This window comes from Artemia franciscana, chromosome 9 (assembly GCF_032884065.1).
Source record: "Artemia franciscana chromosome 9, ASM3288406v1, whole genome shotgun sequence".
Lineage (NCBI taxonomy): Eukaryota > Metazoa > Arthropoda > Branchiopoda > Anostraca > Artemiidae > Artemia > Artemia franciscana.
In genome coordinates this window covers 3,574,826-3,588,838 of record NC_088871.1, presented here as the reverse complement: position 1 = coordinate 3,588,838, position 14,013 = coordinate 3,574,826, and the positions used below count along the sequence as shown (strand labels likewise).

The 14,013-nt window shown below is 34.6% G+C and overlaps 1 protein-coding gene across 1 annotated transcript in view; it reads right to left on the bottom strand.

Annotated features, from left to right (window-relative positions):
• The window catches only part of LOC136030899 (long-chain specific acyl-CoA dehydrogenase, mitochondrial-like), a 53,951-nt gene extending 46,136 nt beyond the window's left edge, over positions 1-7,815 (bottom strand). Inside the window, exon 1 of the mRNA XM_065709992.1 lies at positions 7,672-7,815. Coding sequence (XP_065566064.1) covers positions 7,672-7,754 — 83 coding nt within the window. The 5' untranslated portion in view covers positions 7,755-7,815. The remainder of the gene's footprint in view (positions 1-7,671) is intronic.
• Between the last annotated feature and the right edge of the window lie 6,198 nt (positions 7,816-14,013).

The window sequence follows — 14,013 nt, the reverse complement described above, 5'->3', positions numbered from 1 at the left end:
ATCGGAGGGCAACTAGACCTCCATCCCCGCTTCTTTTTTTCCTCAAAATCATTCGATCAAAACTATGAGAAAACCATTTAGCCAAAAAAAAAAAAATAGGCAAATTTCTTTTTAGATATTCATCTGCGGAGAGCATAAATCAAAACATGCATTGATTCAAAAACGTTCAGAAATTAAATTAAATAAAAACAAGTGTATTTTAACTTAAAGTAAGGAGTGACATTAAAACATAAAACGAACAGAAATTACTTCAAAAATGAAAGGGGCTGCTTCCTCATCAACGCCCCGCTCTTTCTCTTAACTCTATTTTTAAAACAATAAAAAACTTTAGCGTAAAGAGCGGGGCGTTCACGAGGAAGCAGTCCCTTTCATATACGAAGTAATTTCTGTTCGTTTTAAGTTTTAATGTCACTCCTTATTTTCAGTTAATTTTTTTTTCAATTTAATTCGTAAGAAAACTTTGGTTTTCTGAGAATCCTCAAAGAAAGCTTTCAACCAAGTTTGGTGTTTAGTTTCGAATTAATCAACTGAGGTATTTTAATTAGCCTATCCCTAGGAAAAAAAAAATTGGAAAAAACAATAAATTTTCAAATGCACTCTATGCATGCCGTCACAGTTTCATATACATGGGTATTTTGTACTTGAGAATGATAGTGCTCTTTTGCTCATTTTCTCTTCTCCCTTGGTCGGTAACCAAGCTTTGCAAGACTCAGCCAAATATATTACTATCTCTCCAAAAGGAAGCTGTCTATCAAAACCTATCACAAGACTTGATAATTGGTACTATTTGAAGTTTTGACAATCGACGGCCTCTAGAGAATTAAAAGACAGAAGGCAAACCTTACTTCAATTTTGAAGCTTGATGTTTTCAAGTTCAGTTAATCACGGCCTTAAAACTTGGTCTACGGAATCTCACAGTCTAAAAAGTATCATATAACTAAGTAATTTGCTATCTACAGAGACCAGACTAATGCCTCAATAATTACTGCACACATTCTTATCACCTTTCTTATACAGTAGTTTAATTAAGGTTTTCCTAAAATTGTTAGGACTTTTCCTTTTCCAAAAATTATATTCATAATCTTTAGCAATTTATTTCTAACCTTAGAGCCATTATATTTAAGAAAATCATTTACAACACTATCAGCACCCTTGTTATTTTTTAATCCTTCTAGTACTGTCACTAATTCTTCCTCACAAAACAAATCTTCCTTCACATCCAAGGTATCACAAACTTTTCCATTTTTCTCTATATCTTTTCCAGCAACTGTATCTTGGTTTAGGACATTCTCAAAATGTTCCACCCATCTCTCTTTAACTCTTCCCTTATCACTCATTGCAGCCCCATTCCTATCTTTAACCAGGACAATTCTAAATTGATTACTCCCTCTTAATTTATTACCATACCAATAAAATATTTTACTATTATGCCGTCTAGCTGCATCTTCCAGATCCTTGGCAATTTTATCCAAGGCCTCCACTTCACACCTACTTAGTTCATATTTTAATGTTTTTTCCACTTTCTTTACATTCCTTTCGTTTTCATATTATCTATAACTAAGATAATTCTTGTGCAAGTCCCTTCTCATTTCTATTAAACATAAAGCTGTTTCACTAATATTCCTAGCTGCAGTCCTAACTTTCTTCCCAAAGACATCATCAGCAACTTCACAAATTGTTTTTCATAAATTATTCCAACCATCTTCCACACTGTCAAATTTCAGACTCTAAAGTTTAGTATTCAACTGCTCCTGGAAAGTTTCTCTCAAATTCTCATCCTGGAGTCTGCTAATATCTTAACTTCCCAAGAGGTAGTTACCCTTCCGAAATTTCAGCTTTAAATTAACCCCAGACACTACTTGATGGTGATCTTTACTTTTAACATTAATAACAGCACTTCTATACACCCTAGTATATTTTATAGATCCTCCTAGTCTTTGGTTCACAATAACATAATCAATAAGGTTTACTGTCTTACCCTCATGTGAATACCATATCAACTTATGGGCCATTTTACAATCAAACACTGTGTTGGTTATAGCTAAGTTGTTATACCTACAAAATTACAAAATTCTGTAGCCATTAGGCTACTGTTTTATTTTCCTACACCAAATTTACCTTGGCTAGGATACTATCTATCCCTATTTCTACTGACCTAGACATTAAAATATCCTAATAAAAACACCATATTTCTACCTGGGACCCTGTCTATTTGCTCCTGTAACTGTAAGTAAATTCATCTGAGGCACTAGTATCTCTGTCATTTGGTACAAAAGGAGCATGTACTACTATGACTGATACCCTGAACTTTTTAGTCATAAAATGGGCAATTAGTATTCTATTATTAATATGTTCCCAGCCTAAACAAGACTTATCAGCTTGCTTATACATCATGAGCCCTACTCATTGTATATGTACCCCATCCTTCCTGCCTGAGTAAACAAATTCTATATCACCTAATTTCATGCATCCTATCCCTGGGATGAGTATCTCAAACTCGTCATAAGTCCAGTCTGAATTGTCTGAATTTGTCAGTCAAAATGTCAATACAATAGTCATTTTTCAATGTTGTCATATTCCAAGCTCCAAACTCCATGTTCTTTAAATCATTGAAATTATTTTGGCAACAGGAAAAACAAATATCTCAGATACCAGTGCAAGACAGGGATCAACATATCTTCTTAAGTGTACACTGAAGTGCTTAAGCTGGCCTATAACAGGACAGTAAGAAGTCCCTGGGACCTCCAGTATGAATGGAGGCTTTTTGCAATCCTGGGCCCATCTTGGTTACAACATGGTTTTCAGCACTTGGTGATGCTCTTCTACCAACAATAGTCAAAATCCTGTACAGACAGTCCATAGAAAGTGCAGTCTAAGAAAATATTTAGACACCTAAGTATTATACAAATAACACTTGAGAAGTGAAGGTTGGTTAATGTTAATGAAATAAAACAAAATATGATGAAAATATAATACTTTATTAGCAAAATTGTGAAAACTATAACAAAGAATTATGGAAGGGGGGCGGCACAGAGCATATTATAGGCTATTAAATACATAGCCTAAACTATACTAACTTAACCAAAATACAAACTAAATATTTAATTAAAATATAGCTACTATATATTTTCCCAGCAAGCTAAAGCTAATTGCCTGGTATTTAATACCATGAAAAGTGGGTAATGTCTCATGTTTATGACCCAAATTCTCAAGTGTTTGTCATATAATACTCAAGTACCATTATTTATTGGTAAAGTTCTAGTTTATAGGCTTTTTGCTATTCAAGAAACTGGATTCAGAAAAAAATCCAGGGCTAGAAACATGGGGAAGGTATTGTCAATTTACTATATCAATCCTTTTCTTTTTCTCTATGGCTTAAAAGATTTTATCCATGGTAAATCTATATGCTAACAAACCTAACAACAAGCCCAAGTTTAACAAACTGATATATGGATCTTTAAGGCCTTACAAATTGGGATTGAGCAAAAGCACAAAGCTCAAAATGAGTTCTTGTGTCTTTTTTGAGCAGATAATCTTTTTTTTTTAAGATTTAACTATTATAATGCAAAGTTAAGTAAATTTCATCAAAGGTCAAAATATCTTCCAGGTATATGTTTTTGGCCTTGGAGCCACAACTGAAAGCTTCACTCACATTATTCAACAAGCCTAGTTTCCAAGATAGATAGAAGCCCCTTAACTAAAATTTCACTGCTTTGGAGATTTTGACATTAAGGACCATGCTACCCTTTCAATCATAAACATCAACAAAAAAGAACAATTGGAAATTCCTGTGAAAGACAGTGGAATTTTATTATTTGAATAAATATTTTGACCCTATGTCCAAGGTCAGTCCTCAGCAAAACATACATAGGCCATATTCATGTTTGCATACATGCAATTTATATATGTATTAAATATAAAAAAAAAGTTTTTTAACTGAAAGTAAGGAGCAACATTAAAACTTAAAACGAACAGAAATTACCCCATATATGAAAGGGGTTGCTCCCTCTTCAACGCCTTGCTCTTTGTGCTAAAGTTTAACTCTTTCTCTCAACTCTACTTTTTAAAACAGCAAAAACTTCAGCATAAAGAGCAGGGCGTTGAAGAGGGAGCAGCCCCTTTCATATACAGGGTGATTTCTGTTTGTTTTAAGTTTTAATGTCGCTCCTTACTTTCAGTTAGAAAAACTTTTTTTTTTGTTTAATTTCCAAACGTTTTTTGGCTCTCTGCAGATGAATAATTAAAGCGAAATTTGCATATTTATTTATTTGGCTAAATGGCTTTCCCATAGTTTTGATCGAATGATTTTGAGGAAAAAGGAGGGGGGAGGAGGCCTAGTTGCCCTCCAATTTTTTGGGTACTTAAAAAGGCAACTAGAACTTTTAGTTTTTTATGAACATTTTCATTAGTAAAAGATATAATAACTTACAAATTAGCTTACATAACAAACTTCTATATTTGTATGTTTTTATTATGTATATGAGAGGGTTTGCTCACTCGTCAATACCTCGCTCTTTACAGTGAAGCTTAAATTTTGCCCCCTGAATCACAAAGGCCATAGAATAAATAAATGAAATTACTAAAAATACTTTAGCGTAAAGAGTGAGGCATTAAGAGGAGGTGAACCCCTTACATGCATAATATTTTCTGCTCTTTTTAAATTTTAATCCTACTCATTACTTCCAGTTGAAAAAAACTTTTTCATATTTATTTTTTCATTGTTTTTTTAAATAATGCTAGAAAATGCTGTGCCCTCTTTACGGAAATCTTCTTCCCCCATGACAAATTCCTCCATGGAAAGTTTCCCCACATAACCTCCTCTTTTGAACCCCCCTTCCAACCACAAAATCCCCCTGAAAACGTCTGTACACTTCCCAATAACCATTACTATATGCAAACAATGGTCAAAATTTGTAACTTGCAGCCCCTCCCATGGGGACTGTGGGGGAGTAAGTCATCCCCAAAGACATAGTTATAAGGTTTTTTGGCTATGGTGCATAAAATGGTTATCTTAGAATTTTGATCTGATGACTTTGGAAAAAAATGAGGGTGGGAGGGGGCCTAGGAGCCCTCCAATTTTTTTGGTCACTTCAAAAGGGCACTAGAACTTTTCATTCCCATTTAAATGACCCCTCTTCTGGCAAAAAAAAAACAAAATTCCACATTTTTGTAGATAGGAGCTTGGAACTTGTACCTTAGGGTTCTCTGATACACTGAATCTGATGGTGTGATTTTTGTTAAGATTCTATGACTTTTAGGGGGTGTTTCCCCCTATTTTCTAAAATAGGGCAAATTTTCTCAGGCTTGTAACTTTTGATGGGTAAGACTAAACTTCATGAAACTTATATATTTAAAATCAGCATTTAAATACAATTCTTTTGGTGCAATTATTGGTATCAAAATTCTGTTTTTTAGAGTTTTGGTTACTATTGAGCCGGGTCGCTCCTTACTACAGTTTGTTACCACAAACTGTTTGATTCATACATGCAACATACATATACAATGTTCTGGGTTTAACTTTGCTGGAGTAAGGATGTTGGGAATGTTTTAGAATAAAGCTTTACTTTCATCACAAGGTTTTGAAAATGCATATTACTGCATATAGCAAGATTCTCATGATTGTATATTGTTTCTTTGTCATTATTATAGAAGTAAATCCATTTTTTAGCTTTCTAAAATCCCTCTTCAATGAAACTAAAAGTGCATTGAGTGGGCAGGATTTTGAAGCCAAGGGAAATCTTGGCATTGGGCAATATGAATGAATAATGACATAAAAACAATATGCAATCATTAGAATATAGCTATATGCAGTAATTCAAAAAAATAAAAAAAAAACTCATAATAGTTCAACCAATCAGAATACAGACCTTATCCTGCTGCCTATAGAGCTTATGGACTAATACTTGCTACTCTATAGGTAATGTTACCTGTAAGCAAAATTGGATGTTTGTTTTGTTTAAAAGTGAACCATCTTGGATATTAACATCAATGGATGAGTGAATTTTTTCATTATCTTTTTATTTCCTGCTATACAAAAATTACCAGTAATATAGGCTAATTTTATTAACATTGCACAATCCTAACTTTTCCCTCAGCTTCAAAACCCTGCCTACTTTATGCATTTTTAGTTTGCCCCATGGAGGAGGAGGGTCAACCAGAAATGGATGTGCTTCTAGAATTAGCATTTCCAAGTGCTATGGTATGGAAACTATGCTGCTTTGCAGCATAGTTTCCAGTTTAGACAGCTTGTGATGAAATTAAACAATTATCCTGTTTTTAAAATTTCAACTTCAGTGTTAATGGTTGAATTTTAGGTCAATGTTCCGATTACCTGAAAAATTGTTTAGGGTCTTGAAACTATTGTTAATAAATGCATTTTGACTTTTTGAACATCTTTTCTCTCTTGCAAAATTGTTGCAAGCTCACTGTTGTGGAGTTATTATATATTTGTAGATTAGGGGGGAGGGGTAAAGCATAGCATATATTAAATATGCTTTACCCCTGCCCCCCTGATGTAAAAATATATATCCCAAATTTGTTTCTAAACTATTACACATTTGCAATTTCAAATATCCAACCAACAAAAACAGAAATGATTGCAATTCTGTAATCATAAATACAGGATATGGTAAAATTCTAGTTAATTGACTTTTTGCTATCTCGGAAAGGGTCTAGGTTAGGAAAATGAAACTTTCAGGGATGAATCTACAGACTAAAGTATGTCCTGGGAAGGTATTTTGAAGCAACTACCTCCACTCCTTCTCCCTCTAGAGGGCCCTGACCTTTGATGACCTTTAAAAATATGTTTGTTATAAAAGTGAAACCTTGCAAAATAGATCTTCTGCTTAATTGAAGTACAACAAAATTGTTTTCAGCTTCATAACTTTGCTCAATTCCATTTCATAAGGTTTTAAAGATATGCAAATACATTTCCTAAATTTTGAAAAAAAACACTGATATGGCTCAAAATTCTACTCAAATAACAGGAATTGCATTTTCAGAACTAAAGGCAGATAGAAAGCAACTAGTAACTGAAAATTAAGGTAAAATGTTGTTTTGTCAAAATTTCAATAGGTATAGACCTGTCATGTAGGCAAATTTCAGGGCCCTCTAGAGGGAGAAGGAGTGGAGGTGGGTACTTTAAAATACCTTCCCAGGACATACTTCAGCCTGTAGACCCATCCCTGAAAGTTTCATTTTCCTAACCTAAACCCTTTCTGAGATAGCAAGAAGTCAATTAACTAGAATTTTACCCAGGATACTTGGGCTAGAATAACTCCATAACAGTGAGTTTGCAGTAGTTTTGCAAGAGAGAAAAGATGTTCAAAAAGTCAAAATGACCCTAAACAATTGTTCAGGTAATAGGAACATTGACCAAATTTTATTGTAAGTCTCTTTTCTTTTATATATTTGTTTTGCTAAGGACATCCCTTGAACATAGGCTTGAAATATTCATTTAGGCTAAATAGGCCTATATAATTCCAGTCTTGCAAAAATAATTCACTATCGTTCTTCTTCTTGTTGATATTTACTTAGAAGATTGCACTTATAATACTTATAAAGTGTTGAACGGGAAATCAAATAATATTGGCCTAGGCCTATTCATTTTATTAGTTTTTGGCCTATTGTTTAGTTCAGAAAGTAATTTTGCACAAAAATTGCCAGACAAACCTGTAAATATCCTTTTTCTCTGGGTTCAATGACTTAGTCATTAAACCGAGCCTCGTCAATGTAGTTGGATTCCTAATAACCATTTTGAGTTATACAATTTCCAAAGTAAACAGTAGACAGATAATTTTTCTATTTGAATTATTTTAGACATATTTTTAAGATGGCGTTCATGTATAGTGTGCGCGAAGATAAAAAAAAAAGCAGATTGCTTTTTTTTTAACCACAGAGAAAAGTATATTATGTAGAGACACGAGAAGTGACGTATTTCTCAAATCAAAATGAACTGAAGAGTTGATAAAAGCCCTTTGGAACTCTGAGGGTACTTTTTACAAAATAACAAACGCAAATTTGATAGGAACACAATACAACAACAACGCTCAACAATCTTTAGGATTAATAGTCTTTTTCAGAGTTTTTAGTCTCTCGTTTTTCAATCAATGGTAGCTGTCTCTTCCATCTTTGTCCGTGTTTTCATGAAACTTGTCGTTGTAGTCAATGATACTTATTACTTTTACTTATTACTTATTATACTTATTACTTAATACTTATTATTTATTACTTTATACTTAATACTTTTTACTTAATACTTATTACTTTCAGAATCCCGTATATTTATCTTCCATTTTAGGGGTGTACTCTTAGGGGAAAACTTAAAGCCTTTGTAACATTCTGCAAATCAAAAAGTAAAGGACTCACTACGGGTGAAAAAAGTCTCTTCATAAAGTTTGCCAAGAAGTTCTTTTATGTGTTTTAAACTCAATATTAAGTGTTTTTTTTTTCAGACAAAAATTAAGATTCGTTTCGAAGCTAAAAGAGAAATCTCGCACATTAATGCGCCTCCTACGTGATCCTAGTCCTAGACCGCCGAATTGCTTATAGACCCATGTCAGGACAAGGTAGAACAGTGCGATTAAAACGCACTTTGAAGGAATATGGACATGGCATTCGATTGGTGCGCTACCGAAGACATTTGTTTTTTTACTGAAATGAATAAGGATGCATAGTACGACCGCAATTCAATCTATATTAAACAAAAAAAAAAAAAAAATTAAAAATCTTTCAGTTTGATACTTTTTTTCTATCTTTAATTGATCTCGTGCTAGCTTATAGCTGCCATGGATGAACTGTGGGTGGGTGATTTTCATTGAAGAAATTGGGGCTTTTTCAACAGTGACAACCAGACCAGTTGTTGAGAGGATACGCTCGGCTGTTGTGCTCGTAGCCATCAGCGCAAGAACTATTTGTGCAAAGGCCGTCAACACTTGAATGTGCTCTCTTATAACGTTACCAAAACCCAATGCATGGGTTTTCATTTGAGAAAAGTTTTGACCTGTTACCTCTTGATGCTTCACTTGCAAAATTTAGGCACAAGTCAACTTGTTTTCAAACTGCGTCGTCTGTTTCAGTAAGATCCACGAGCTCTTAAGATGAAAAGTAGAATTCCACCGGACTTCTCTTTGAGACTATGGTTGCGATGTTACTTAAAATTGTCAAAATCATGCGAAATTTTGAAACTGATCAAACAGTCATAGAGCCAGTCAAAAGGTCAGTAAAGGCTGAGCAGTTATAACAAATGCTAGATCTTCAATAAAAAAAAGGGGGAGCGCCCCTGCCCTCCACTAAGTTTAGCCTCAAAAGTAGGATGAGCCTCAGAGCCCTCCGCTTGAGGCATATCCAATTTAAATAGGATTATGAGCAATTTCAAATTTTTTCCTCAGAAATACCTTCCCTCTAGGGTCGGAACCCATTCCCACCCTCCTTATATTTTTATTGATTTTAGGCCGAGCTATAGTAAATCCTAATAGAATGTATAACAATCATATATGTCTATGCAAATTTAATTGACTGAATAAGAGGGGGTCTCACTTATTCCTCCGAGAAAATTCTCCCCTTCCACCCTTCTCAAGGGAAAATTGCAAAGCCAAAGGAAAATTTGAGACAAAATTTTTGTTGTATTTAAGATGTTATGAAGGAGGCGTGGTCGGTCATTATCTGGGGGATGGGAAAGATGCCTCAAAGTGTGCATGCTAATGCCAAAACATTTTAACTCTCATTGAGCCTTGAGATAATATTGAATTAGTTCTAGGGAGAGAGAGATAGTAGCTGATATCTTATCCCTCTTGATTTTCGGGAATGTTCCTGGTATACGCCTTTATTATGAAAGTAACGTTAAATTGTAGTAGAATAGAGTAACATTAAATCCTAAAATGAACATAATTTATTCTGTATAGGAGGGGTCCTCCCTCATCGTCCCCTCCCCCCTTTCATGGTGGTGGCGGAGGATGCTCATTCACATGAAACGTGATAGTTTTAGTTCCTTTTTAAAGGTTAAAACTGATTGGAGATCAGGCAGCCCTTGTCCTAGAACGGTTTTTGATATCTAGTCCTTTTACAATCCTTTTGGAAATCTTATCAATATTTTGAGGTATTCATTTTGTTCTGAAGGGTTGAAAACACGAAAATAATTTCAAATAGGGATGACAAAGCCCCCTGAACCCTGAACTATCTTATGGTGAAGCGCTTGTTAAACTCGACCTCCCCACGTTGGCCCAAAGATACGAGCAGATTATCCTGAGATTTGGGAAGTTTCTTCTCTCTAAACCCCAGCATCGAGACATCTTACCACCTACTGCACCGCCCAACAACCGTACGCGTCACCAAAATAAACTGGTTCCAGTAGCTTCACGCACGAACCGCCACGCAAATTCATTTGTACCTTTTTTTTACGGATTTGCTAAACAAAGCCGAGTGATATTTTCTTTTTTCTTTTTTTTTGTGTTAGTGTGTTATTTAGCATAGTGAAGCAACGCAAATTAGCTGTTAGCTACGATGTTGTTTAAATAAACCTATCTCTCTCTCTCTCTCTCTCATAAATTTTATAAATGCCAATTCCTGACACATAAATTTTATAGCGGAAAAACGGGGGGAAAACTATGTTTAACCTTGAAACAAAGGCATGAAACTTTCAGGGATTACTTTCTAGGTAAAAAAAAATCAACAATATTTTGCTTAAGGAAGGGAGAGGGATGGGAGTCCAGAAATGAGCCACACAATCTTTTTCCCAGTCAATATAAAACTTACAGGCGTTAAAACTAATGATTAAATTTAGGACGTGAGCAAGATTTTTTGTTAATAAATAACCTGTTTCACATGTATTTAATTATAACCGTTTGTCCCTTGGCATACGTAAATTTTTAAATAAATGCTTTATTACGGTTGTTTTTTTATTTTTCTTTTAATGCTTTGTTTAAAATATTATTCTTGTTTTCACTATGATTTCATTTGTTAAATTATATAGATGGAAGGGCAGTTTGGTCTAAGAATCTATTAACAGACACAGGAAGGGCAAGCTAGAATAGGCTTCTCATCACTTTTCATCCTGGGGACGGTAAATCCAATAGTTGAGGGTTTTCGGCCATAGCAATTTCTTTTTGCTCTTTTCTTTCTTAAGGAAGAAAATTCTACTTTGTTCTTCACTTCCTTTCTCAATGCTCGATGAGCTGACCTGATTCTGTAAAAATATAAGGCGGTGCACCGTCAAAAATTTTTAATAGCAACAGCTTTCTCATCATCAGCATGCCGCCAATAAATCGACGCGGTGTCAAGGCCAAGTATGCATTACATTCATTTTGTCTGTTTTTTTGTTTTTTTAACTAACTATTCCATTATCCAGTTCGAAAAGTTTTACCCTAGAAACAGAGAACGAATTCTAATATTAGAACGGATTCTAGTCTTCTAGAGAGCCTGACCACGATTTTTCTATCTTACTGCAAAACGAGAAAGAAAAAGAATCAAACAGTTCGTGGTAACAAACTGCAAGTAAGGAGTGACCCAGCGCAATAATAGCCGAAACTCTAAAAAACGGTATTGTTTCATTAAGTTTGGTTTTACTCAATAAAGGCTACGAGCAAGAGAAAATTTGCCGTTTTTTCCAAAAAGGAGAAACACCCCTAAAAGTCGTAAAATCTTAATGAAAATTATACCATCAGATTCAGTGTGTCGGAGAGCCCTGTTTCATAAGTTTCAAGCTCCTATCTGAAAAAATATGGTAGTTTGTACCTTTTCCAATAAGAAAGATCACAAATACTTGTTTATTTTTTTTTCAGGGTGATCATATCGACCCAGTGGTCCTAGAAAATTGGAAGGGGGCTCATTCGAACGGAAAAACAAGTTATAGTGCCTTTTAAGTGACCGAAAAAATTGGAAGGCAATTAGGCCTTCTCCATTGGCTTTCTTTCTCAAAATCGTCTGATCAAAATTTTGAGATAGCCTTTTGTTCAGCATAGTTGAAAGGACAATAACTATGCCTTTGGATATATCATGACCCGCCACAGCCCTTGGGGAAAGGTCTAAGAGTTACAAAACTTAACTATTCCTTACGTATAGTATTTTTTTGGAAGTATGAATACATTCATCGAGAGGGGGGGACGTTCCGCTGGTTAGATTCTCCACTGGGATAGTTTTCCATGGGTAGGGAAGTTTCCAGGGAGTGAATTTTTCTGGGGAATTCTACACTGGGGGATTTTGTCAAATTTCCTCTACAAATTCGTCTTATGTCTTACTTTCTCTTTGCCTCATCAGCTTTACGCGTGGAGATGTTAAGGTTAGTTGTCCGGTGTATATTTTCACCATGATAGAATTGCCTAGTGAATGAATCCGTGAGGAGGAGGAATTTCCGTGAATGTTTAGCATGATAACCTGGCATTATTAAAAAAATTATCATAAATCAAATAAAAAAACTAGCTTTATTTTAACCGAAAGTAAGGAGCAACGTCAAAACTTAAAATGAACAGAAGCTATTACGTATATGAGTGGGGTTGCTCCTCCTCAACACCTCGCTCTTTACGCTAAAGCTTGAATTCTGTCCCAATTCTTTAAAAATGACTTTTGAAACGCTATGTATGTTTAATTAGAAGAATAAGAAGCTTTTTTAAAGTACTAAAAACTTCAGCGCAAAGAGCAAGGAGTTGAAAAAGAGCAGCACCCCTCATTTACTTAATAATTTCTTTTTGTTTCATATTCTAATGTTACTTCATACCTTTAGCTAAGAAAACTTTTTTTTTATTTTATACAAACTAGATCTGTAAAAATTTGCCGTCAAGTTTTATTGTAAACCCGGAGTAACGCAATTTTATATTCATTCCATTTTAAAACGGAACAGCTTTGAGTTTATAGGAATACTAAATGAATCTTGCCTCTATTCGTTTGAAAGATTCCGTTTTGGGGACGTCAACCACCTCGCAGCCCTTGAACAAGAGCTGTCGGTTAGGCAATTCATTCACTGTTTACATATAGTATATGTTTTCAGGTTTTCAAAAGCAGGGTTTCCACGGGTGACACTTTCGTGGCACTTTTGCCACCTTATTTTAAAGTGGCACTTTTCGGAAAACATAACACTATTATGACACTTTTTTTTAACAAAATCGGCCTTTTTTTTCAAAGTAGCACTTTTTACCAAAAAGAATTTTTTTTTAAGAAACAAACCAGAAGGAAGACTCTCAATGTAGAAGCATCGATGTCCTTTTTTCTTTCATTTTTCTGCTTTTTCTTCTTTTATCTGCTTTCAGATTCAGGAACACTCTACTGCTATGTTTATGCTCCTTCATATTAATTATAAATCTTAAGCTTTATCATCATCACATTAATCATAAATGACAGCCATTTTTGGAAACGTACTGATTAATCACTACCAAAAAAAGAATTTGGCGCAGCTCCTCCTTTTGGCTACTTCCTGGTCGTGAAGTTTTGAGTGTAATAAGTCGTAATTCCCTAAGTTTTGTCTCCCATGTACCACAGCAGATGGATATCCTAAAGTTTTTGCCAAATAAATTGTTTTAAAGAGTTAGTTTCTGATAGTTGTATTTATCATTGGTCATCAATAGCTGTGATCTATGTTTGTGGTATTCTGTTCAGTATTTCCAGGTAAAAGAAAAGTTGAAAGTACCCAAACGCACTGTAATAATTCAGATAGTCCGTTGTGTCGAAAAACTGGATGAAAAACTTTCAATATAGACGAATATTACTGATTCTTTTCTTTGTTTTCTCAAAAAAAATCTTGCACGGCTTTTTCTCTTTTCTTTTTCATTCCTTTTTTGCGGTATGAGCAAAGATTTCTCAGGAAAAAAAAAAGTACTCTGTGGGATGAATTCCCATTTTAAACAGTAAGCACCATTTGTGCTTTAGCAGGTTTTAAGGGGAGGGCAGGAAAATTGAAAAGATTGGAAGTGCTGCGCAGAGTAGAGAATCAGCACCACCTAAGCAAAATCAATATTACTTTTAATAGTTGATAGATAACATTAGAGCCAACTTTTCATGTTTGAAAATTTAAAGACGCGGAAAACC